Source organism: Colletes latitarsis, chromosome 14 (assembly GCF_051014445.1).
Source record: "Colletes latitarsis isolate SP2378_abdomen chromosome 14, iyColLati1, whole genome shotgun sequence".
Lineage (NCBI taxonomy): Eukaryota > Metazoa > Arthropoda > Insecta > Hymenoptera > Colletidae > Colletes > Colletes latitarsis.
The window spans coordinates 28,182,400-28,209,997 of record NC_135147.1 but is presented as its reverse complement, the minus strand read 5'-3'; the positions used below and the strand labels follow the sequence as shown (position 1 = coordinate 28,209,997).

The following is a 27,598-nucleotide window of genomic DNA, read 5'->3' as shown; positions in this document are numbered from 1 at the left end:
CTACGTGGAAACACGTTTGCAGCGATGGTCCCGTCATCCGACGAGAATATCCCGCCCGTGGAATTCACGATAGAGTCTAGGTGGATTTCGACCATGTTACGCGCAGCATCGATCCCGCCGCGGCCACGGGGACATTTTTCTATTCCTGTTCCTTGCATCGTAAAGCGGCAGAAACGGGCCGAGTTTAATTTTTTGTTTCTCAACGACAAGATCGTTGAAACAATTGCGAACGACGCGCGGTTGCAACGTTATTCGGCGTTTGAAAGGAACGCATAAACTCGGTCGTTGGACGAATCATACCGAACCATACAAACAGTCGTAAAACGCGTACAGCATGAGAAGCACTGGGACGCTGAATGCACCTGGAACAGGCTAGTCGTGTTCGTGATCGCGCACCCGTGCTAAACACGGTATCGCGAGCTTGCGGTCGTATAACGGACCATAAAGCGCTTTGTGGAGTAGCGACCCTTCGAGCACCGGTACACGCGTTCGTCCAAGGGCTTCTCTATCCCCTGACGCGCACTTCTGTTTGTTGTTTTTCGCGAAATTCTATCGAATTCTCGTTGGTTGGACGACGGAGTCCGTAAGTCAGCTACCAGGAACGACGTGATAACGATCACGAGAATTGTAAACGAAGGGACGTCACACATAGCCGGTCGTTGTTTGCGCCTTTAAAACGGTTCCGTCGGAAACTGCGGTACTCGTGAGCGCGTATCGCGCTGGATTAGCCCGGGTCTTCCGGCTCTCATTCAAGGGACCCATGCAATCCAAGTCGTTCGTTATGGCATGCGATCCGCTGATGGAAATTCACGATGGCGTAGCAATTAGTAGTCGGGATTGAATATCAGAATGCCGAGCTATACAAGACGAACCAAGTTCTCGTCGGTACTCCCTTCGGGGGCATCGGAAGCTCGCGTTGGGATTGCTTGCGATGGATTTCGACCAGCCCCCGTTGCTTGCCGCCTAACAGCCTCCGCGGAAACAGACGGAAACTTCCGGACGCTCCTAATCAAACCCATTCCGGACAGCAACCGCGCGCCTAGAATGGACATCTCTGGCTTTGTGCCCTCCGGCTACCTCTCTGCTCTATATTCGCTGCTAGATATCGTAATGATTTTTCATTAAGGTCGACGTCTATCCCCCTTCCTTTCTACCGTCCCCTTTTCTCTCGTACCGAGACGTTCCATCTCCTATCTCCTAATGGATTTCATTTAGTCATGACTGGAACCTAGTCGGAGAGGACTTTGCCGGGGAAGAAACTCCGTCAGCCACGGCAAAGAAAGAATCGAAGCGCGAGGAAATTGTAGGTGGCGGAGCTCGTCGACGCGTAACGAAGACGCGTGCAACGGCCTCCTTCTTTCTCCCGACCCTCCTCCGAGCCGTTCTTCGGTCTAGCCAGCCGAAGCGAATTCGCTCTTGCTAAGCGCTGAATAGGTCATTTAAGCCGAGCTTTAAACTCGAGCTAAATTAACTGCCTTTTCTGTTTCTATCTGACACCGGCGCGTGCAGCCACCCGCGCTCCCACTCCGCTTCGGTCGATTTCACCGCTCGACTGCTGCTCGTTCGGATTCCATGCTGCGTATACTCCGCAACGCGTCAAACGTCGTCGCTGCTTCGACCGGAAACTACCGCCTCTAAACCCTACCGGCTATATCGAAGCTAGGTAAATCGAAACTTCGAGCCTAAAATATTTGCTGTCGCGTGAAAAATTTCCCGATGGCCTGTTTGAGATGCAGTTTCGTTTCATCCGGCATTTGGATCTGGATTAAACCGCCCAACACGTTCCCCGAATATGGTAGTACTTTTAATTGTGACCCGCATCGCGAGCGTTGTAAAGCCCCAAAAATGCCGTCGGAATATTTAGAACCGCATTAAGGTTGTTCTGTCCCGCGAATCGACCGAAACACCCAACTTCGCGTACATGGAACCTGGCACCGGAAGCACGAACCGGTTACAGCCGCCTCCGTACCCGGTATATAACCTCGCGCCGACAAGCGCATCGGATTTTGAAGTTTACTTGCCGCCGGAGTTTCTCGTAAGCTTCTCGAAACTACAAATTTTGCATATCAATGCGCGTGGGTACACCCAGCCTGTCGACTCGATAAACGACTTTCCACCCTTGTCACCCCCGCTTCGGCTCCTTTCACCCACCGTAACCCGTGGGATTCTCTATTCCTCCACCCCGTCGGTAATATCGTCGCATTTCCACCCTTGTATTCGCGGATATACAGCTAGTCCCGCCTCTTCTCGAACCGAAGAGGAACCGTGTATTCGTTCGGATGAGACTGTGCAAGAAAGATGTCGCTTCCCGGGTAGGAAATCGAGCTAAAGCGAACGAGTCGGGTAACTGCGTATTTAAAGCACGCATCCCTCCGTTCACCGAAGCTGTTTTCAAAACACCCACCTACGATTTCGATACGGAACGCCCCGAGTAACTTCGAGTTGTCGAACTTTATCAACCTCGCGCGGATCGCTTAACCCATTCAGCTCGGGTGTGGCGCATTGCCGTTCTGAATGGATCAAAGATAATCTCGCGATCCTTCAACATCCTTCCAAATCGTTCCTTTAGAGATCCAACTTTCGGAAAAACATGCATCCGGCTCGTTTATCTTGGTCAGAGTAACCGCGCGTATTCCGACGTCCCGCAAAACCGAAACCATCCCCCGTGTCCAGCTCGTACAAGCAGGGATATTGTTTTGCCGCTATCGCAGCGGTTGTAGGTGGATACACGCTTATCGGGAAGGGTTACCACGGCCCAGGCATTATTCCTATCCGGTCAAGTGACCTCCCACGCCGTGGTTATCGGCGACGAACCGACCCGGGTCCTCGTCGTCCATGCACGGACCCTCGCAGATACAGGACGCGTCGAGCAACGACCCCGGCCGCGTTTTCTTTCGCGATCACGAGGATAAAGGTGAAATTAAGAGCAGAATCGATTGTCAAAGGGTTAAGAATCAAGCGGTTGCGTTCTATATACCATCATCGAAGTTGTATAAAAGTTTTCAAGGGGGAATGGCGGATGCTGCTTAATATTTAACGGCGCAACGCGTCGACACGAAAATCTGTGGCCGCCGATACTCGAAGCACGCGAGAGCAACGGGGATGGGGAGTCGATGAAAGTCTAAAGAGAGGAAAGTAATCTCAGCCGCTGTATATAAATGCGTAGGTGTGCGCACGTGCCGCGGCGGCGCCGCTTGATTGAAACACCGCGGATATTTAAATTGCGAAAGTTTACGAATAAATTTGTGGCGTCGGACCGCTTCTCGCCAGAGTTCGCCCTTCTTTTTTGGGATTTACCTAATGAGCTGGCGCGGCCACCCGTACACAAACACGGCAGGCGTGCTTTCCGCTTTGCGCGGGCCAAACACGCCGACGAGGAACGCAGATTGTTCTTTTATCGTTTCGCGTTGCTATCGAGCACGGGGGTGGTCTCCCTCAGTCTCCCCCGTGGAGCACCGATACGAGCCAGTTCGCGATTTTAATTACGCGTTGCGAACGAAGGGCCAACGTTTCGAAGATCAAACGCCCTGCTCGTGCATAGATAAGGGTAAACTATCGGAGGAGAATCGGGGAGCAGTTCTTTGTCCCTTCGGCCAATCCGTTCTATCGGCGACTCGATCGACGAAGGGACACCTAGTCTCTGACCAGTGGGAGCAAGAAACTTAGTCGTTCGTGGCTAATCCGATACGCAGCTTGGGGGGCTATCGGGGATCCGCGGCGGATCAGCGAGAGAAGTCGGTAGACGAGAAGCGAGAGTTTCGGGACGAGTCGAATGGGAAGATACTAAGAGAGCGATAGACGGATAGGACGAGGTTGGTAAGTGAAACGGAGCTTGATTAACCAGCCGTCTGACTGCACCTCGAGTGGAGGTCGAAACACGATGGAAGCGAGCGCCGTAATGACCTCAAAGGTGCTTGGATTCGCGTGGAAGGTGTGCAGTCACGTCAGACGTCGTCTCTGGAGTTGCACAGTGTCCCTCGAGTGGTCCCCACTTGGCACAACGGAGCACATTGTGCATTACCGGAGGATAGGCACGTAGATGAAGCGGAGGATCCTTTGACGGAGGGCATTAACGTCGTTTCAAGAGCCACTAGGCTCCTTTGGATAGTTACCCTTGACCAGGCGAACGCGACCGAATCGCTTCTCTCGTTATTCTTCCCTTGCAGTAACCGATCCTTCGAGGCTCTTTTCGTTGGGGATAATACCGAGGGTTCGATGGACGAGGGTATCGTTGCACGGTCACGTTTCTTTCGGAAACTTGGGGATCGTTTGGAATAATATAATCGAACCTCATCGCTTAAAATTTCGACGCTGTTCAAGAGAATATTTACGGTAGCTATTATATCCGTATTTTGTATCTCGGATTAATGCAAGAATCCCCTGTAGGAGAGGAACGCGAAACAGGTCACTGTTTGCCGCGGCTAAAAGCATCGCCAATATTACGTGGCCAAAGTATTGGATATCGCTGCGACTAGTTCGTAGGTCCTCCGGTGTCCGATTACGGTGTACGTCCCGAAGGAGCATCATACTCCGATTTCGAAGGATAACGCGGATCTTCCGTAGCCTCGAACGGAGATTGCCGTCGGATGAGTGGACCGTTTCCTTTTTGGCTTTCCGTTTCGCCCACTGGATTCTCTCCTCCTTTTTCTTTCCGTCGTTTCACCGATCGACGCGAATCGTTTTATACACGAGAGCCCTCCGGTCGCGCGTGGACGGATTTCGAGTCCGTTGCGTGAGACGAAATCGCGATGCGATCCTTCGTTCGTATTTTTGTTTTTCAATTCGCGCGGCTGGTTTTGACGTCGTCGACGCACGATGATCGCGTTCGACGGAAGGGAGGAAATTAATAAAAATCCAGATACGGCGTATCGACGAGCGATCGTCGATTTTCATCTCGGGGACTTCCGTGGATTTTCACCGGGAGCGATTCAATCTCCGCGTCTGCACCGATGTGGGTCAAGGGTCGACCGGTTCGCTGGAAGGGAATTCGCATTTCAGGAGCATCACGTTGACGTCCTGGCAGACTTTAATCGCATCCGCAGCGTACGTTCAGCGGCCTGTCACTCGTCAGACTCGAGCCTCGAATTCGATTTGCTCGCGTTCGATCTCTCGCTCGCTCTGCCCACCGAACTCTTCGCCTCTCTCTCTCTCTCGCTCTCACTCACTCCCCCTTTTCTCCGCTGAATATTCAGAAGGCGTCCGTTCGATGGATGGCTTAGCTGGCCGATAAAAAGGGGAAAAATCGGGAAGAAGAAAGGACGAGGAAAGTAGAGACTGCTGGAGGAGCGGGTATTATGCTTGGCAGGACGAGGAAATTAGCTCTCGCCAGTTTTAATATCCGTTTTATTTTATTTCGCGCAGGGATGGCCGACCGGACCCCTGCTCCTGGACGCCTCGTGTACGTATCGACGCAAAGGATCGCGCGGGGAGAAAGAAGGTGGGAGACGAAAGAGCAAGCGAGAAGAGCCAAGATCGACCAACCAATTTCCTACGCAAGGATTATTTTCCGCCGCGGAGAAATTTAATTTTCGCATTTACCGAACTTCACCGCCTCCCCTTCCTTCGCCGGCCTTCGTAATGCAAGACAGTATCGGTCGAGCTTGAAAGAGCGGCGTCGCTTTATCGAGGCTTATCGCTTAATTAGAATTTTTAGTCGCGCGCAGAATGAATTCCGCCCGATGCTCGCAGCCGTGAACTTGCTCGCTTCGATTCGAGAGAAAAGAGCCAGAGGGTCGGGGGATCCCGAGGCCAGCGAGATGGAAATTCTCCGAGCGAAGGTTGGTTCGCGGAATCACCCTTGCTCTTTATCCCGGACGTAAATTCGTTAAATGAATTTAAGAGACGTCGAGGAGGACCGCTGTCTGCCGGCTACCTCTCGACGTCGTTTCGCTCGCTTGTATTTCTCGAAATTACTAAATAGACCGTAACGTTTGAGGGTGGGGGTATTAGACGCGCTGCAAGAGGGAACTAAATCGCCTCTAAATGATCCTCCCTCTCTGTCATTCGCTCGAGCTTCGACCTGGCCGCTCCGAACGACGATCTCCTTCGAAACGGGGTCAGGTACGCTGCCCGTATTCTCATTATTGCTACGCGAGGGAATAATTAAGCTGGGAAGAGATTAAGAGGCTCGTGAACGTCAGCCATTGCCACCGCCGCGGACCTTAACTCGTTCGAACAATTTTTAGCTTTTCTCAACGAGTTACTTGCGAATTCCAAGACACCTTGCTCGCGATGGTAACGTCGTACGTCGAAGACGCGTTTAGGGATGGCTTTGTCGCGAGTTCTCTCAAACTTCTGGTACGCAGAGTGTTTCGAAACTATTCGATACTTGGTTTTTTCGAGATGCCAGGAAATCGAGCCGCGTAGCGAGAACGAAACCCGACGAACGGTGCATTAACGAGAACCCAGCCAGCCTCCCCGAGAACGTTCAACCGAGTCTGAATTCGATTTTCCTTCCTATCTCGCCTCGGTGCCACGAGTAGTTAGCATAATTCTGTTTATGAAACTCCGCGAACTTTCCGCCGTCGCCTTTGCTATTTTTTTCCCCTCCCTCCCGTTTCCCGCTTGTTCTCCTCGTTTCAGCGTCTCTCGCGGTCTCTTTCCTTTTTTCTCTCGTCCGTGCAACGGTGCCAGAGAAAACGCTCGTCTCGCCGCGCACAAAAGACGAGCCAACGCTTTTAATAGTCGGTTCGATAGGCGAACACGACCAACAGGAACTATTACCATTCCGCGATCACCGCCAATGAGCTGTAATTATCGATGTAATCGAATTCTATTCGAAGCCAACGCGCGCGCCAGGCATTAATTCAACCAGCGATTTGCCGAAGAACTATTCCCGTCAAATTTCCATTTGTCGCATTGTCGCGGTTACCGTCCGACCGACGGACATTTTCCGACGGTTACCATGACCGTTAATTGCTGCTCGAAATTTAGATAAACCTGGTATTAACGCCCGATCCCCGGGTACCAACTACCGAGATTTTCTGCTCGTTGTTTATTTTCTTTAAAAGAGAAGCATTTATTTGGGCATAGATGCACGCGTCGAAGTATTCGGGCATTGTTCGGATCGAAGCAATCCAGTTGGTTCGTCGGGGGGATGAAGGGGAGTCGATAACCGAAGGAATTCGAGGATCCCGGAAGACGGTCGCGTCGCGATGCGGCCCGTCAGACGTTCGCCGGCAGCCATGAATTCACCGCGGACCACAGAGAACAGAGGCGAAATTGCCGGCGATACGCCAATAATTCGCGAAATGTAATTGCGCAGCGAAGGGCTGGTCGGGCGATATGCAGGTAGCCGTGCCGGTCCTTGTCCGCAGGATGGACTCTGCGGTCCAGGAAGATCCGCTCTCGGATCTCCCGTCGGTTGTATCGTTCCCCCGAGTGTGGTTCGCATACTCGACATAACATAACCGGCGTAACGTCGCATTAGCTCGCGTGCGCGCGGCCGCCAACTAATCGGCGCCGGCTCGTATTAACGCACAGGGATCCTCGGTGTATTAAACCGGGTACACGGGCCGAGCATGCACTCCGCCAGATATGCATACATACGAATACCATAGAGTCTCGCAGGTGCATCGATGCGCTTACAGTTTCCTCGCCGCGCGTACTGCACACAACGTGCATCCACTTCGCGGATATCCCCTGGACCCTGGCCGCGTATGAATATGGATGCCCGCCGGGGCTGATCGAGGCGCACCAATATACATGTATCATCGCGTTGTTCGTATTTGTCGCGTTGGTTGCTCTCCGCCGATGCTACACAGGGTACACGGCGTTAATTATTTTCCGACGTAGCCGAGATACGATCTCGCGAATGGGATTGTCTCGCCAGCCCGATGCATCTCGCTTCTGATTGGGCTGAAATTTCAATGAACGCTCGACCGTTTCGAATCGAACGCGGCACGCGCGTCCGCGGCGCCATCACTGAACGAAACGTACGTTCCCGGGGTGAAAATCTCGCGACGCGTTTCTTCGAGAGGGTCGTAATTCCAAGGTAAACACCGGGGCGGTAATTCCGGTCGCTCGTCGGGCCGTGTAGGTTTTTGTTTGGACACGGTATGTGGGTCGCTGGGCAAGTTTCTCGCAGGAGGAGCCTCTCCTCCTCGGAGGCTCTCGAGGTTTTTCCGCGCCCGGCCGTTGACGCGATATTCTTTCCCCAATTACGAGCCGCGAAACCCGGGGACAAAAAGCCGACGGGTGAACGACCGTCCGCGCGCGAAAGCGTCGAGTACACGAATGAAAACGTAACGAGGCGGGTGTGCACAGTCACCGGTGAATGGGAAGGAGTATGTCTAACGGGCCCGCGAGAATCACAGGTGCGCGGAATTAACGAGACACAGAACGAGCTACCGCGCAAAAGCGAGACAATTTTCGCTCGACGCGCGTCGCGTCGCGGACGATTCGACCTTCTTTTGGGAACGAGAGACGCGGAAAATCGAAAACCAGAGGGAATTAGACGCGGCAAGGGTTGCTTCTCCGACGTACTACGGGCTTGTGTACGAGGAGACAATGACGATGACGTAATTATAGCCAGTTAGGGTAATATTCCCGGTTGTGAAACTGCAATGGAATGGGATTAGAACGACGTTCTGGTCCGGCGTGTAGTTCGTTGGTGCAGGGTTCCCCAACTCTGTCCGCTGGACGCTCAAAGATTCGAACCGAGAATTCCAAACAATTTGAGAGTCACTGGCTGCTGCCGCGGCTCGGATATATCACTGCACGAGCGGAATTACGTCTACGCGCGGCACCACCATGGAGAAGCATCCAACTGGTAGACCAAAGAGACGGTTACAGAGGGAACGGGGAATGCACGGTGCACCGCGGCTCGAGCAGCTGGCATAAGGTGCATCATTCCGGGGAACAGGATCCGAGCGCGGTGCACCGTCATAGGTGCTCCGCAAAACCAGCTTCGCGCGAATTAGGCCGACAGCGTCGTAATTGAATCGAACCGCACACTTCCACCGAGGCTGTCCTGTTCCCTCGATTCTCGTGAAACGGCCAGAAAGCACTTGCCAGGTCGCTCTGTTTCTTCCGATGACATCTGCTGTTGCACGGTGCAACGAATCAACGTTATGCGTTCGCAAGTTTAAGGGAATACCTCGGAGGAATCGAGGAACGAAGGTGGAAAGAAGAATAAAATGTCAGGAAAGCGATTATACCGGGAGCACCGTGCGTCTAGACTGACAAGCCATTCAGGGACGCAACTTTAGACGACACCCGGTTGAATCGGCGTCACCCACACGTACAGAGAGAAATCTGGCGGGTGTCTCCGACGTCTGGGACGACCCGGAGCGCTCATCCTCGGGACGACACTCTCGCCACGTTGAATGCTGCCTCTCCTGACGGCCTGTCATCACCAATTATAATCCATTCAGGGCTGCCACGGGTTAAATTACCCATAGACTACCGCTTCCCCTCTCTGGTATCTGCTGTTACGTATACAGAAACAACGAGCATGATTCAGTGCTCGGTGCCCCTCGTCGTCGCGATCTCCCCGAACGCGTACCTCGACGAACCCCGTCCGAAATTATCCCATGACGGATGCACGAGGTGCAACTGCACGTATGCGTTTCCGGCGCGAACGTCCACGGTGTCTAATGGCCGTGGAGAACGCGTCACAATGGGCCCTTGATTACGCTCGACTCCGGGGACGCGCGGTTTAAAACAAACGTAAGTGAAAAAGAGGCGATTCCCGGCGGATCTGCGGACGAAAAGCAAATGCCCGAATAGAAGCAGGGCGTAGCGTTTCGAGAGGCATCGAAACGCGACCGCGACTAATTATCGAGTAAACGAAGAAGAAAACTAGAGTGGATTTTTAATGAGCGGGTAAAAAGAGGTCCCGATCCAGCAACGATTTACACCACGAACGCGCACGTACGAGCGAGAGATTTAATTCCCGCCGCTCGAGGGTCCTTTAACAACGACTCCTGCGACGTTCTTCTTATTTCTTACGCCGGCTGCGTTCCTCGGTAATATCCGTAAGTGCATCCCGCGATTTTCTTGCACGTGCGCTTCTTACCAATGTCTCCGTCACGGAACAGAAGCGGGCAACGAAAGAGAGCGAGAAACAGAGGCGACGGTACATTTCCGAGACACCCGAGGCGCAGCGTTAACAAGCAATGACTGCAACGACGCCATCGTCGACCAAGACGACCGCGTCGACGACGAAGACGAGTACACAGCGGCGAGGTGCAGCGCCCAAGTGCACCGAGTCAGCCCAGACGGCGGCCACTCTACATAATTGCTAGCTATTGTACGGTGTGTGCGCGCTTCAAACCCCTCTGTAACTCGCTCTACGAACCCCCTGGCGTTTCCCCGGGCGAATATATCTTTTACCGCAGCTCGCGACACCCCTGCCGAGCTCTCTTCGCCACCGGATATCGAGAAACCGCCCTCTAATCGCCTCGATCGTGAAACTGACCGTCGTCTCGAGGTTCGAGCGAACGCGAGTTGGCGAAAACGGAAAATGGAAAGGGTTGTTTGCCGTTCGGAACAACCCAAGTTTGTTCGTCGGCAATCGTGTACGATTCGAGAGTGTGACGACGACGCCGCGGGGGTGGGAATGCTCAGCGGCGCGAGAAGGCGAGACGCGGGAAGAGTCTCGCGAGGAGGACGAGACAGTGGGAGGAAGCAAAGTGCTCATGCAATGCAGATCGTTAAAGCATCCCCCGTTGCGCCGGTGACCCGAATGTGGCTTACGGAGACAAAGTGCGGGCCAGAAAGGTGGCGGGAAATACAGAAAGGAAAAAGGAAGAGGAAACGGACTGGGAGAGGCAGCGGCGAGTGGCCTGTTCGCTTCCTCCCTCTCGCAATTCCCTGTTTCCCGTTTACATCGTCTCGAATCTGTGCCGCGGCAAGTGGAACGTAAGTAATGCCATTCCCCGCGCAACTGGAAAATATCCTCGAACGGGGTATTTCTCCGAGTCTCTCCTTCTTCTTTTTAACCCCTTTTTTCTGCCTTTCGTTTCGTTTCTTTTGGACCGCGCGGCAATTTCTCGAAATATCCCCGTGACATTTATCGTTATTGCGCCGCGACCGAACGCGCGCAATTTCTCCGCTCCCCGGGAAATCAAAGATTCGAATTAACAAGTCCGCTGACCCCGTTCCCCGTGTTAACTCGCGAACTCGGAACGCGGACAAGTTTATCCCTTTTTCGCCAACGAAACCCCGTTAAATCCGATTTCTAGCGTCGTTACTGTCGTGGCTCGATGCCTCCTGAGCGACGTTCCTCCCAACGATCCACTTTAGACGGCAAGTTCGCGACTCTGGGAATAAAAGTATCGCGCGAATTTACGCGATAAAGGGAGTCCAGTCGGTTCAACTTTTAATGCAACCGATATTGCGTTACCTGGCCGACGAGTTTTCATCCGTATGCTCGCGCGAACGTTGCAGGCGGTTTTGCGAAATTCAGCCTCTATTCAGCTTGTCGGCGCGTCTACGCGGAACCAAACGCTTCTGTCTAGACGTAACTTCGACCGCCGCGGCGGGGATAGTTGCCATGGAGAGGATGGAGAGAACGGCCGATAGCCGGGCTCCAGGTGAAACGGAGAAAAATATAGGTTAGATTAGGCGAAGAGGTATTGCCGAGATCTTTGTAGCATCGAGGGTGCCAGTTAAATAAGGGCTGTGGGATCTCCGCTCTGGTTGATCCCTCCCCCGCGTGCTTCTACCACCTTTAGTTGCGGTACGAAGGAGCTCTCGTTTGTCGGGGGCGTTTCTTTCAGATTTTAAAGCCCGCTCCGCCGTTTTTCTTCTCGAACAGGATAAGGAAAATAAATGACTGGAAGAGGGACTCGACGCGCCATGCTGGTCGCGAGTATCGATATACTCGGGCTCCTTGGAACTTTCAAACAATTTAACCACCCGAAACAACCCGATCCTTCGCACGCTCCAACACCGACCCGGTAGATATTAAGCCTTTCTCTGGTTTGCTGATTCCGCGGAATCGTGGCATAGCGTTTTGCTAACATTCTGTCTCGCTGACCTACTAACGAGTCAGCGAATTATTCGTTAACGATCGATTGTACCGCTTTCGGTATTTCATAACCGTTCAACCGTCTGGAAAAGTGCAATTCCATTCTAATAATAAAGAAAAAATATCGTCGATTACGGAGTCGACGCAGAAAGTTTGATTAAGCGGAGCGAAACGTTTCGAGCAGTCATTACAGTTAGCAAACAACTATTCGTTCCTGTTGAAGTTTTCTGAAACAACCGTCCCTTACATTTCCACCGCCATAAATAAGACCGGAGTCGCGGTCGTTTAATCGCCAAGAGATACGAGACCGAGGCCGGGGAATAACCGCGAGGGTGGTATGGTCGAAGGGCTGACAAGCCAGGCCGGACATCCACTTACAATTTGTCGCGACGCACGATTAGGCTCGCTGGGTTTCTCGTGGTTCACGGGAAGGGCTGTTCGCGTCCCGTTCGCGTGGCAGTTCCGAACAACGTTGGCGAATTATCGCGAATTGGCTGGAACGTCTGCGACGACGGGGCATCGAGTCGAACAGGAAATAGCATCCAGTCGGAGAGAAAGAGGATCCGGAGAGCCAAAGGGAGACCGAGCACCGTGTATCGTGGCGATGGAACGAGGACGAGAGAACGCGGAGATGGGAGAACACGGTTCTGATTAGCATACAAACTACGCGCGACCGTGTTGGTTCTCCGCGTTTGTTCCGAGACACGAACGAGTGCCGCGTGTACGTGGCCCGTATACACTCGTACGGGGTGTCCAAGATCGTGATTAAAGGTACCAATGGATTTCGATCCGAGTGCCGAGCGTCGGAAAAATTTACTCTCGTCCAACGAGGCCACGACGAATAAATACAATACGAAACTACCGCCTCGACCCCTTTCCGATCGAGTTCGACGCGATCCGAGAATACCGTTTCTCGCTTTCCAACGCGTTTTTTCGGAAATTAGAACCGTCCACTCTCGAGAGACACCCGTTAGACCGGAACGTACGCGTGTTCTCGCGCGTTAAGAGATTCAAGATCGAGGAAGAGGACAGGACACGCCGTTTACCACCACGGAAAACGACCGAGGGCCTGGGAAGAAGAACAAGAAGGAGAAATATGCCACCCACAAAGTCCGGGAACTCGGAGCGAGCGGTCGAGACGTTACGGAGCTGTAACACTTGAGATACCACGCGCGTGGACCACGATAATGGCCCGCTATTACGATAAATTGAAAAACCAGCGTAAAACAGTGACGCGGTTGTACAAACAGACCGACCTTTTGATCGGTGTTCCCCGTTCGAAACAAATTGTCGTCCTGCTCGACGTGCGGAGAATCTTGTGTAACGATACGACGTAGAACAAGTAATAAGCAACTAATCTACCAGCCCTCTCGATGTTCCCCGTATCATCGAGAAAGGGTGCTCGAACGACACCGTCTCGACTCCAAGCACTATCGCGCGTAAAAACGTTTTCTCTCGGGTCTCCTCTTTTTGGTCCCGGTCTATATTATTCCAACAACTCATTCGTAACTGACAAAGGTGTTCTGGAGTCTGCCGTCGAGGGGAAAAGGGAGGATAGAAATCACGAGGCGCCGGTGCGAAAACGTCGCTCGAGATATTGCCAAGCGCGAACGATAATAACCGCCTATTACGATAACCGCGCGAAAAGAGGGCCAGACAGGACCGGCATTGTCGCGGCGAGTGGACCTTCGAGAGGTTTGCCCTGATAAAAATACGACAAGCTCGTGGATCCTGAATGCGGGCCTCTGTACGATCCAAAATCGTCTTGGCCCGTTGCCGATCCCTCGGCCAGAGTTCATCGATCGTGGCCATCGTGGCCCGTCGCGTCTTTTTGCAGCCAGCTCTCTCTCTCTCTCGCCGAGCACGTGAAATTACTTGTCGTCGCTTCTCGCCAGACGGCCCCCGGGGAACAAACATTAACGACGAATGATCGACGGAACGTGTTTTACTCGTGTCTCAATTTTTTCCAAATAATTGTTAACCCTTCGAGCGATGCGACGAAGCTCGTTTAAATTTCAACGATTTTCAGAGCACAAAGAAGCGGAGGAGTTATTCGACGGAGCTTCGAATGGAAATGATCTTGAAAATAGAAAAGTTATTTTCCTATTTGATGGCATGAAAAGAAGCGCCGGCTCCGAGAACGTTTCTTTTCTCCATTGTATTTCATTTTTTATTACGACGTTGCGCATAAAGCAGCGCGAGACAATGCCCGAACAGAGCGAGCTCGAGGTCGCGTAAATCTTCGGTCCGCGTACCGCGGTGCATATTTCTTCCTCGTACGAGGCTCGATCTCGCGCGGATCCACAGCCAAGTTGCTTACGCGAGTGCAGAAGGAGAGAGCCTTGTGCAGCTACCGTGTCGGAGATTATCAGTGCACCGTTGTTCCGTAGTTCGCGGCGCGTAACAACGTCTCGACGCACGCCCACTTATTCGACGGTCTATTTTTGGCTAATTTAGGATCCACCGAACGACCTGTTCCCCACCCCCGGTTGCCAACGAGCGAAAGAATCGATCCTTTGGCAAAACGAATATGCAACGAGTTCATAAAAACTCCAAGCCTTTGCGTCGTCCCCTGGTTTCCTAGCTGCACTCTCGAGGATTCCAACGAGCCTAGATCACGCGCGAACAACCAAAATCACTATTATTCGACAGACTTTAGCTTCCGCGATGGTCTATTCCCGGCTAATTTATCGCTCGCTGGAATGACAATGACGTTCGCTTCCTTCCCTCGTCCAGAACTTTTCCCTTCTATTCGTGGCACCCAACGTACCAATACTTTACAAACTTTCTAAGGCCGAGAGGCCGGATGAGGAACGACCCTCTGGTTAAACCTTTCCCTGGTAAAAGAGGCAAACAGTGTCGGTAGCAGGTTCGAAGACCGCGCCGAAATGTCCCATTTTTGGCTAATTTAGTGGCCACTAGAATGCCAATGACGCTTCCTTCGCGCATTTAGCCAGCCTATTCTACCGTTCTTTCTCCTCGTTCTCGTTCGAGAGTCCCTCTCTTCGTGGATGGCCACTCGAACCCTTGAAATACGGTTACAACCCGAACGGCCTCCACCCCCAACACCTTACGATGTCCGCTCGGAATGAAACCTAGTCTTTATTGCCGAGGGGAGACCAGCGCACCTTGGCGACCCTGAATGATTTTACGCGCTGGCGTCCACCTACTCCCATCTCGTCGACCGATTCTACGTCTAGCTACCACCGGTTGCCCGTGGAACCGAGAAAATCAAGGTTATACTCACTTCCAGAAGACGACGGACACGATCGCTGCCATCAGGAGCAGCACTACCGCGCAAGTGATGATCAGGGCGGTACTCTGCAACGATGGATTCGTGTGGTACGACGCATCGATCATCTGTAAAGAACGGACATGTTAGCGAGAAAGGGGTAGTTTCCGATACACCTTCGAAATTTGTATTCCCAACGCTCAGATATATTTCAAATTCACGTTTCAAAATGCACAATTGCCGTTGCATAGATTCGTGTCCTTTGTGTACGTGTACTTTACACGTTTCTATCGAACTGCTTGAAACTCACGAGACGTTCGTTAACCTGCGTCGAATCGATTTTGGCTTCAAATTTCGTTATATTTGTCGTCGTTTGCGAGCGCTTACGAGCGACGCGAGCCTATATAAGCGTCTCTAAGTTCTCGCTCGCTATAGCGGATGCTGATACATATGTGTTCGACGAATGCAAATGAACGAGCAGCTAGTATACGGACATCGCGACGAAGTACGCGCGAATCGTGCATCGACTTTGAAAGCCGCGCCAACAGGATTAATCAACGCTTCAACGGCCCGTTATTATTAGCGGTTTCAGAAGTTGTCGGTAGAGGACCAATATAAATTGATAATAACATTGTGGCAATATTTGATATACGTTTGTTTAAAGCTGCGGGCAAATATGACGTGAAGCTTTTCGGGGTTGTGCGATGTTGACGCAACCTCTGGATTATACACATATAATGCACATAATTATTATTTATTATAATTAATATTACCGTTACGAATCATCTAGCGCGCATTAAATTACAATTGATACGTTTCCAGTACCGGAACTATTAGGCTAGAAGAAACGTGGTAAACGATCCAATTAAAATTTAGCTTATTCTTTGAAACATTGTAAATGAAATGGTACTCGTCTAAAGAGAAAATATTGATCTCGTAAAGTCAGGCATCGCTTCTGTTTACTGGTAAATCCAATTTATCGTGGAAGAGGCGAATCGCGATATCGAGGGGTCGAGAAGATGTAAGAAAAAGATCGCGAGGAGACCGCTCGTGATTCAGGTCGGGATTTCTCCGACCCTCGTGCGTCGCGTAGAATTCATCGCGAGGGTCGCGTAGACGCGAGCTGGCCTTGGAAAAGGGCCGGGATGCGTGGCTGATACGAGGAAAGCAGGGCGTAGGCTGGCGTCGCGTCGTTACGTGGCGCGCCTGCGAAAAGCGAAAGTGATTTTTCCGCCAAGGGTCCCCGTCTTCGGGGAAACTTCCTGGCTGGTTCCATCGTCTCCGTCGGTTCGTGCCCATTGTCGCGAGTCCTCCGGATCGATCGACGCGCATTGTGAGCGCGCGGAGACCAGACTCATTTTACCCGAAGGTGCGAGCCACGGAACGCTGAAAAGGACCGACGACGCGCTTTGGGACTCTCGATTTAATGCGTATCGATAAGCTCGGCCCCCTGCTCGACTATTATATTCGCTCGATGGGATATTCTGCCGGTTGGCGACAAGCCAGGGAAACCGTTCGATCGCGAGACAGTGCGATCTTCTCGTCGCCCGTCTTCGCTGTATCGAATCGACTATTTATGGCGAATAACCAGAATATTTACTTTAAATCCCGGATAGAACCATTTTTCGCACCTAATCGCGCGTGGCACAGAGTTTGCTGGCAACGAGACGTTTCTAAAATTTATGCGATTACAATTATTCGCTTAACAATAGCAGGCTACAGATGCATGCATTAATAACGTTTCATTGTTAACGAAGCAGAGTACAAACGGTATTCGTCGATGTTTTGTTTGGAAACTTTTGTTACAAGAGAATTCGATGGAACAACGTTAGTCTGTCGTATAATTGGAATATAATGCGAGAACAATACTGCAAAGGTACGGTAATTGCAAATAAATGTAACGACGGTAAATATTTTAAGAGTTATCGTCGGTCTTTAAAGGGTTAAAACGCCATTTCCTATGGTGTAAAATTTACTTCCGTTGCGCGGCGTTCGTGGCCATTTAAATACCCTGTGCGACAGTAACGACGCGATCAACCGTAGAACGACACTGTTTAATATCGTTGGAAGCGCGAAAAGCTCGTTTCGCATCGAGTTCGTCGTTCATCGGGCCCCGTGATGCCGTCGCGGAGAACATCGGCGATCGCGCGCGTCCATCGATAAGTTGACTCCTCCTTCGAGTACAAGAATACACGCGCTACGGAATATTGTGGTACGCGTTGTTTGGCGATGGGCCAAGGGAAGCAGCATTTATCAAAGGTTTCGCGGGCGGTTGTGTGCGCGTTTCGATAGGATCGCGGCCTGTCTGCACACGCGAGCACGTAAGTCCCTCTTTGCCGAGAATCATCTCCTTCCCCGGGCGCACTCAGACGCGAGACTCGTCCTTCTCTCTCGCGATTCTCTTCCTCCTCGCGGTGGCTCATCTCTCATCATTACGGGGATATTAATGGCGTCGGCTAATGGATTCAGCCGAGCTTAGCAGCCAGTAAGAGAATTCCTTTCTCTCCGCATCATCCCGCCCTCCACCTTTTCCCGCCTACAGTCGTTGCGTTTTTCCACTTCCGGAGGGAGGAATTTGGAAAACGATGGCAACCGTGACGACGCATGTGAGTCATCCCGCAAGTGGTAGCCATGGGTACCAAAATTTCAGGATTAGGACAGAAGACGAACTTCTCGAACGGTTAGAAAGGGGTTTCTTTCACCGAAAAAGCTTCCGAGGTAATTAAAAAGAAGAATAGGAAACGATAGAGAGGGAGGGGACGGTGTATCGGGGCGGTGCTGGAAGAAAGGATCCAATTAGCGCGTAAAAAAAGAGGAGAATGATTACGAGCTTCTAAGAACAACAGCGGAGAAAAAGGAGGAGTAGAATCAAACTGCAAACAAAGCCGATATACCTCTTGTTTCGCGTTGTTACACCTACCGCGCGATGCAACTTTACTCGATATCGGCTCGTGGGGCAGCGACGGTATTCCCCACGCGAGAAACCATACGTTTCAGTCGCGCTATACGCGGTACTTACGTCTGCTCTGATTCAGCATCAGCGGAATAGAAACCCGTAACCCGACTCCGGATCCAATTAATGGAATCCTAGATGATAGCCGAACGCGAGGCTCTACTAACGCAATAACGACCGTAAACTCCGAATGGAATTGTGGATCGCGGAGGCTGGAAACGAGGGATGCTGTCTCGGTCGGGGTATTAAGGCGGGGGTGTTGTCGCCGATGATCTCACGCGGTTCTCGATTTCTTGCGACGATGAATCACGATGATCGGTTGGTAAATTCGCTAATGTACAGCGCGTAATTTACTTAAACGCGGAAGCTCGGCCTAGATCTTCGAGCAAAGGTGCTTCACCGTTCCAACGAATACTTTAGCGAAGCAACGTCCGCGAAATAAGAGAATCAGAATAACAAGCAAAGTTTTCCGGGTCGGCTTCCCGTGAACTTTGAGGAGCGCATCTATCGACGAATAATAAGGTTGCGCGTGAGGAAAACGCGGTCTAGATTCGAGAAACTAATACCAATTAGACAAACTGGCACGCGATCGATGGATCCGTTCGAAACAATGGCAACGTCGTGGTATTGTTTACGGGTCGGTGTCCAGGTCTCGGGCTTCCAACGCCGAGCTACTCGTTTCCTCGAAATTCCACGTGAACTCGTGGAGTCCCTTAACCTGGAAGTTTTTATTCCCTCGAAACGAAAACTCCGATGGCCACGGCGAGCAGCTTCGAAACGTGCCCCCAATGACGAGATTGTGACAGAGAATAACAAACCCGGCGCGTTTACAGTGCAGGAATCCGTCGGATGCGTGTTCTGTTTGGGACGAGCACGTGTTCGGCGTGTCTAAATGCGTCCTCGTTGACGTTAAACACGTCTGGGCATCTACCTTGCATCTAATTCCGAAGTAAAGTACGTTGTTAAACAGGACGCGTCGCGCAGTTTCTAATTACGTGGCTGTCTCACGCGGGACAAAGGCGGATGTTTGAGTGGTTATTAAAAGCGTAAGTAAAGAAACAACGGCTCTAGTTTACGATCGGTGTCTGGATAACGTTGCTGAAAAATTAAGAACCGTGGGAGGATCGAGATCTTCCGGGCAGTCGAAACGTAAGGGAAAAGAGCGAAACGGAGGTCGCGGATGGGCACCGTTTGACCGTGGATCGCAGGTACACGTAGCCCTGAATTATCAGATCGTTCGGCGACGCAAAGGCGGTCTCTCGGTGGTTTCGTTCCTGTCGAGTTTCGGGCTGAGCAGACACAAACGGTTACGTGGCATCTTGATTCCGCGGCAGCGTCTCTCGATTAATTAGCGTGCCGTGGTTAATGAAGCCCGGTCGAACAACCGAACCAAAGGGGCTCGGAGTTCAAGGGTTCGCGGGGGCCACGGAGAAAACCAGAGGGATCGTCTGTCTCCGCTCTCTCGACCCCGTGCAATCGATATCGCGTAATGCGATCTCGCCGGACCAGAGCGCGCGGATATTATGTTCGCCGAGCTGCGCGTATCGACTAGGCGATGGGTGGCAAGAGGGGGGGAGCCATGAAATTCGAAAAGCGCGCCCCATTCCGAGTATAAATAACCGATCGCGAACCCGGTGTAACGTATATTTTAATGTCACCCCGTTCCGCGACGTATTCTCTCACCGCTTAAAACGCTTGCCGCCGCTTCCCAAAAAGCTTCTCCTCATTTATCATGCGAGTGATTCAGCGCCCGAAACGCTGCTATTCCGAATTTCACTTGATTCCGGTTATTAATGGATTCGCGCTGCCCCGTATAATTTCCCCGTTCGACGCTGCCGCCTCTGTTCAACGACATCCGCGAAAAATCGACAATGCGTAATAATAACGCATCGCCGAAAAAATTCCTACGCCGTACGAGATGAACTTTATCTACGAAGCAACGTGGAACAGATCCAGGAAACGATTGTTTCTGTCTTTCTCCTTGGCGCAACGTGGCGTAATTTCTGCGGGTCGAAATAAATATGCGCATACCGCAGTTGAGACTTGTTCGTCAATCGCGTATGAACATGCATGAGTCTGTAAAACATTCGATTTGCCGGTGAAACATTAACATGAACGGCACGTTCGCGACAATAGCGAGGGACGAAACCGTCGGGGGTGGGTTAGGTTCGGTCGATCGAAAATCGTCTCGTTGATTTAACAACTCTCTCCGCGCCGTATACACCCTCGGTGGGCAGCTTTGTCTTCTCGTCCGTGCCGCTGGCCAGCGGAACACGTCTCCGGCCGACCGGGACACGCTAATTACGCATTTGTTCAGGAATTTGCATGCGTTACGCCATCACGCTGTCAAGAGTTTACGTGTCCGCGTCGTAACGAATCGTTACGAGCCGGAACGACCCCCGCTCTGACCGGTGACCTCGCGCCCGATTCCTGTCCCGGAGGGTCACGATCGGCACGTTTGCCCTGCGTTTGTACCGGAGCGCTGCGCTCCGACGAAATTGTCCCATTGAAAATCGTCTCGTTAGACCCACGATTCTGACCAACGTACCCCGTTGAATCCGTGATGCGTCGTTATTATTTTCTTTCTATTCTGATCGCGACCGCTCCCCCTCGATGCAGCTGCCGATTTTTTCATCGATTTCTCTACTTGGAAACTATGTTGCTAGCGATCGGATTAGAAATTTTCCGCCATTTCACGGACTCGAATCGATGCGAAACGTCTCAGATCCCGTTCTTATTTGCGACATTTCGAAACGTAAGACTGTAATCCGTGGAACTGTACGGATCGCTACCGGAAACTCCTGATAACGGTAGGTCCACGGAAGCCTCGAGAGTCTACCTATCGTGTCGGTCTAGTTTCCAATGTAGCGATCGTTTGCAACGCGGTTGTTGATTCTTAAACGTCCCGTCGAGAGACTGTTGTTTCGGTCCGGCCAGCCGACTATTTATCCAGCAAATATATCCCGGTTGTTTCCATTTCGCTTCTTTATTGTTTTCCAATCACCGTCCGACATCGATCGTTCCTTTCATTCGACGGAAAATGCAGAATGGTGGATCTCTATTGTCCGAGCCCGTGTTTCGATTTTTTTCCTCTTCGACGAGTACTTTGAGGAGGAAATTGACTACGAGACACTTTCGAGTACCGCGATATGCATGAAAGCAACAAATAAAAGGCTGTAATAAACGCAGGCCCCGCTCGGGCGACGGATTAGCCGGAAAAGAGAAGGAAGGACGATCGCTGACGAGGGACAGGACGACGAAAGTCGAGGGAAAGGAGCGGAGCAGCTTCTCGTCGCTGGAATGATCGAAAGGAATTCTTTTTATCCCTGAGACAGCTCGAAAGGACAAAGTCCCTCGGAACGATCTTGTTTATTTGTCACGGCGACCCGTTGCTAGCTCGGCCCTTTTCTATCTTCGCGGATCTGTCGCGACAGGGAAAAACTGAGAAGCCAAAGGACGTAAAAGCTCTGTACAGGCTCGCCCTGTCGCGCCACGCCGTTTTCTTTTCCACGCGGCTCGATAAAACAACGCGTCTTTTATTGCCGATGTTTTCTCGGCCGCCAACGGAAGCAGTTCATAAATATTTGATGCGCCTAATGGAATCTCATACAGACGCCCGTTCGCAAGCTCGCAGCCCTTTACGCTTCGATCGGCCTCGAACGCTGCCTCTGGGACCCGAACGAACGAATCGCGAAAGCCTACGCCTACGAAACGAATACACTTTAGGATGGCCATGCATCCAATTATTTGGCACTTTTTCTAACACGTATGGTAACGTTTGCATATTCATACGCGTCCATAATTCCATGTATCCGGCGCAAGAGGTCAACATCGTACACAGAAAAACAACCCCTCGCCTTTACGCCATGTTTTACAGCGGGGAAATTGGTATCAGAGAGGAAATCTTTTTCCTTTTTCACGACGAGTCCATTGAATTCCACTCGATCGAAACAACTAAAAAAATCTTATACAATTTCCGCGTGAATATCAACAACGGTTTTATATAAAAAAAAAAGAGTGTTTCTGAGGACAACAAATATCGATAAAAACGTTCACGTCCGAATACATTTGTCCGATACTGTATACCATCGACCACTATTGTGAGGTACCGAGCATTGTTTGGTTAAAAAATTCCCTACCTCAGAGTCGCGCAAATAAACGGAGAGCCAAAGAAACGTTCGAATAGAATCCCAGCCGAGTTTTATGATTCCTTTCGGAAACAATCGACGACCGAGGACAATCGTTTTTTCCCGCCCCCGTTGCGATTTCGACCGGCAAGGGGTTGGAAATTGCTCGGGGGCGAAAGGCCTAGAAACCGCGAGGGTGGCAAATGACGGAGATTATGTCGGAGGAGCGTTTAATGACGCGGACATCAACATTCCGGACGCGCTTTAATATCGACGCGTCGACGAGTCTCGTAAATCATTCGCTTGGTAATGGAATTCGACCGTCGCAGACGACGCTTTTACGATCGAGACAGGTTGGCAATGGTGATGAGTTAGGTGTTGGCTCGTTCGCTTAAAATAAAAACTCGGGAATCGTATCAGGTAGGAAAGCTGCACGGGAAAGCTTTCTATCGTCGTCGCGAAGGTCCAGGAAGTAGTTTGGATAATACGATTCGGAACATTTCGACAAAAGTTTTCCGAAACGAGGGAACTTGTTGCCCCGGATCCGATCGTCCAATCGAGACGCCACGATTAACATCCAAGTACTCGAATCGTCCTGGACGTTATCGCTAAGGATCGTTCAGCCATTAGGCGGCATACTATTGCGAGGAGCTCGCGGAATGGCAATTCGAAGCGTATAATATCTGGTTTCCCCGAAACGGCGCAATATCGCTGGGAATAACGACACTGCCGGAGAGATAGAGGGACAGAGGAGGGGACGAAAGACACAGTAGGAGTGTTTAACGACACGGAGAGCAACATTCCGGACGTGCTTTAATATCGCCTACCGTTTCATTCAGGACGCGCGCGCTTCTCGTCATCCCCGTCGGATATACCGCCTAAAATTCACTCACCCTATCTCGACGCCGGCAGAGAACCGTCAACCCTTCTTCCTGGTCGCGTGGCGCCGTGGGGCGAATTGTTTTTGATATTCGAAACGGAACGAATGCGGTGCCGCTTCGGTGAATGCTTCTCGCAAAACGAGCGCACTCGTTTCCTACCCCTTTCCCGACTTTATCTCGCTCGACGTTCGTTCCAATCGGAGGATACCGGTATTACGGTTATTTCGAGTTCTCTTTTTCACGGTGTTATCGCGACGAAAACGGCGAGGAAACGTCTCGCGAGAGCCAAGAAACAGGGTTCATTTTTAATTAAACGATTAGCGGAAAGGTCGAAACTCCGTAAGTGCTGTCTGATAAACGAATCAACGGATGACTGGTCGGGTGTCGATGCGATCCTTCCTGAAATTGGATACATTTTTTCCCAGCTTTTCGTCCAATCGAGAAACGAAGAGTACGACGAGTTATCGAACGGTGGCCCTCGAGGGGCTCTTTTTCTTTCTCGTATCGGTTACCGCGTCGTCCTTTCCCGCGCTCTTTTTGCCATCATCGTTACGGCTCATAAATTTCGCACGGAAGACCGAGCAAAACCGACGAATCGGTGAACTTTGATATTCCACGATTTCGTTAGGTTCGAACCGCGTAATAACCATTTTACTCGTTCGAACGCCTCGCTCCCGTAAAGGAACCTCCGAATGTTTTCACGCCGGCGGTAACACCACCCCCCGAACCCGCCAAGGGACCGACGGAAGGTGAAATGGAAGCCACGAATCCGGGTAAAAATATTATTCGACCGAGATTCCGGGGCAGCTTGAAAAATGCTCCGAAAGATTGAATCCTGCGTCAGCGAAGCTCGCGGTGCAGAAGAAACGGGGGATGGAATCTTCGTTTCGAAAAAACTCGTTATCTCGTACGTCAGCCGCGACTGAGAATCAACCCGCGCGGCATTAATATTCCGCCGGTTTATTTCGAGTAATATCTACGCCCGTGCAAACGAAAGTCCGCCGCCGAACGAATTAACTTATTTCGCCTTAACGTCGGGAGCGCGCGCGTTCGCTTTTTCCACCGTCCGGGCTAAATCTCGCGTGGTACCGCCGCTTTTTTCCACGTTTTTGCTCTTTTCCCGTTTCCCGTCGTTGGCTCCGCGCCGTTATAAAAATAACCATAACGCGGAACACGGTAAATACGCGACGGGCGCAACGCTGGAAACGCGTTCGCTGGTCGGGCTTCGATCCGGATCCCCGTCAAAGGAAGTTCGCGCTCTCGGAATTACCGAAAACGCGCGAGTCGTAGGTGGGTTTCCGTATCGATAAGCCCCGCAACGAGCGGTGAGCCTCTATTCCCAGGTGCGTTACGGGAATCGAAGACAAATGAACATTCCCGATGCAAAATCTCCGCGCTCGGTTCTCTCGGTCTCCTATCGTTCGCGTCTTCCCTCTGGTGAAACGTGGTTACGAGAGAAGAATGTCGCGTAGTCTGTAAATTGAACCATATTATTTGCCGGGGAATGGAAATCTTGGCGCGGAACACGCGCTCGGCAATCTCTCTCGCCGTTAATTTCTCGTTTATTGTAGACGGTAGAAGAGAAACCGGGGCCGTTCGCGTACAAATTCAAGTTTCGAGCAACCCCCGAAAGGGCTTCGCAGACAGAAACGCGTTTACGGGTAGTTGGCGTACGCGGAGAGGAAAAAAATTGGCAAAAAAATCCTCGAGCGAATCCGATGCTCGTTTGCGAATATTCCGATATTTTCGGATAAAACGGCGTTTCACCTTTCTCGGTCCTCTTTTTGATCGATTTCACGGCAACTCTTTCGCGTAATCCTTTTGCCGGTTTCCTGGCCGACACAAAGGGACGGCAAAAGGACGAGCGCGCTATTACGGGCTTCCCCGGGCTCTTTACGGAAGATCGACGCCCACCGGCCGCGATGCGGCGCGGCTCGGCTCGGCGCCCGCTACCGGGAGAAGTTCCAATTTCCCTTTTATCGGGACTCCTATTCCATTCCGGGCGTCGCACATGATATTCCCTCGAACTCTGGGATTAAACCGCCGAAGACGATCCTCTTTTTTCTCCTCGGGACGCTTTCGGCAATCAAACCTCGCTCCTCGGGTTCTCTCTGCAACGTTTCGAACGGCGAATCGCGCTTCTCACGGTGTTCGCCGTGATCCATCACGCGCGATCATCGTTTTCCCCCACCTCCACGGACTTCTTGTCCCGTCACTCGACTGCGGAGGTGGCCATTATTTAAATTTCGTCCTCGCTGATTCATCGTTTCAACGTCAATCTCTTCTGGCTCTGTTCCTCGTGGAAATTTATCTGCCACGAAACGAGGAGACGTGTGTGCAAGGGAGAGAATGAAGGACCTCACCCCCGCGGAAATCGATCCGACGGTCCGTTTCGAGGAAGGAAACCGGGACGCGGCGGTTCGACGAAGAAGCGGAGGAAGAGCCGCAATGGCGTCGTATCTGGGAAACGGGAGCCCACGGTTTTAGCTTTAATCCCCCGTGAACAATGTTACCGGCTTTAACGTTCGTTACACGCAACACGTAATTTTCTTTCTCCCTTCGAAACCCTTTCGCGCGACGGCCGCAAATACATCCCGGAAACCGCAGGACCAAGACATCGCACGGGGTCTTTGTTCCTAAGCTTTTCGAGCACGACGCTCGTTACGCCGCCTTCGATCGCGAGCTACTGACCCAATAAACTGTGTGTTACCTGTGTCAATATCGCCCCCTCGCTCGCTCGCCACTTCTTTGCGGCTCGCGCAGCTCGTTAACCCGTGCTTATTATCGATCTCAACAAGAATTCAGCGCGTGCATGCGTCCGCGATTTTGATTTAATCCGAAGCAAACACGTCCTCGTTGGCTGGGAATCTGACCGGAAAATACCTTGGGAAATGCCATCCGCGGTGTTTTGCAGCTTCGAGTACTCCCCCGCTCGAGAGGATCTTTCAGAGACGCGAGCGCACCACGAGAAGAATCGAATATCGGGGGATCAGAAATTCCCGCCGCTCGCGACGGGATTAGAAATTTTTTTCCTGCCAGGGACGAGGGTGGGCGGCACCCGATAATGAAGTAATCCGAGGAAGGAGAGAAGGTAGCTCCGTTGGATCTTCCTTTTTCACGGGCGGCGGCGAATCGAAGGGCGGATTCGACGTCGTTCGACGCGAGGCCTCCCGTGTGATATTCGAGCAGCCGCCAAAGGGATCGTTAGGCCGGCCAGGGACACGATTCTTCTCGAATGTATACATTCTCCCTTTAATCTGGCTCCGGCGGACGTCGCTAGAGTTTCGTGGCCCGACCAGAAAGGGATGAAAGCTCCACGGTCCCTCCCTCGGCGCGACTTTCATTTTTATTCCGTCCTTTTGCAGACGTTCTGATCGTTCGCTGACACGAAAATTGTTTAACGCGTCCGCACCCAGGGGTAGATTGGGAATATATTTAGGGATGAATACGAAGAACGTAAATTCCTGTACGTTGATTCCTGAACAGACTCTCCTGCATTTATTGCCTATCTATTTTTATGCGTCATTTGTTCGATAGAAATTATAATCTGCACCACACGAGCACGAAAACGAGTCGAAAATATGCTATACAATCTTTGTTATCGAGGTAATTTACCTTGAAAATTCATCAGAAACGCGCGCGATTGAATTCGATCGGTCTGACATGTCCGACTATTATTCGATATTTCTACTTGCACTGGGTGGTTATAGGCGTTAACATTGGCATGTATTATTTTTTTCTATTAGTTCTACCTAGCTAGGTAATGGTAAGATCAACAAAAAAGAGATACACAATGCCATACTAAAATTAACGTTTGAAAACGCCAATTTAAGTAGTAATAAGTAAGAATGGTCAGACATTGCTCGACGAAGTTTCCAATTGAATTTTCTCGTAAACAAAGCATCGTACCAACAAATTTCATTCCACCTTTTCGTACATTAATGTTCAAAATCTACCCTTCTTTCTTTCCACCCTGTGGCACATTGGCTTCGAAGAGTGGCGGTGGATTTATCGACCAAGGACATCGAGAGTCTTTCGAGAAGTTACAGCAAATGGCGATTTAGTTTCGAGGACGGTCCTAATCGAAATTTCTGTGAAACAGAATTCACGATCCCTCTTGCGGTCACGGAGTCATCCCCTCGGAAAAGCTCGGAACAACCAACCTTGCCCGCTAATCACACGCCCGCTCGTACCCTCTTCTTCGGCTACGCCAGAACTCCGTTCCTGGCAAACCCTTGGCCAAGAAACTCTCGCTTTTCCCGGAGGAATCGCGTCGAGCCGAGAATGGATGTCGCGGTGTCGGGCTCGGTTTACCAGAACGGAACTTAAATTCCGAAGTAGCCTCGTTTTCCGAGTTCGACGGAGCATTAATTCTCGCGTGTATTTTTCCCGAGCTAATTGCCAGCCGTTGGTGTTAGTAAGGTATAATTA

The 27,598-nt window shown here is 51.4% G+C and overlaps 1 protein-coding gene across 5 annotated transcripts in view; it reads right to left on the bottom strand.

Moving 5' to 3' along the window:
- The window catches only part of Pxb (putative Hedgehog signaling attenuator pxb), a 219,842-nt gene that overhangs the window by 18,150 nt on the left and 174,094 nt on the right, over positions 1 to 27,598 (bottom strand). For all 5 annotated transcript variants that reach the window (XM_076782453.1, XM_076782454.1, XM_076782452.1 and 2 more), the window contains one exon: positions 15,222 to 15,334. In XM_076782453.1, coding sequence (XP_076638568.1) covers positions 15,222 to 15,334 — 113 coding nt within the window. The remainder of the gene's footprint in view (positions 1 to 15,221; positions 15,335 to 27,598) is intronic.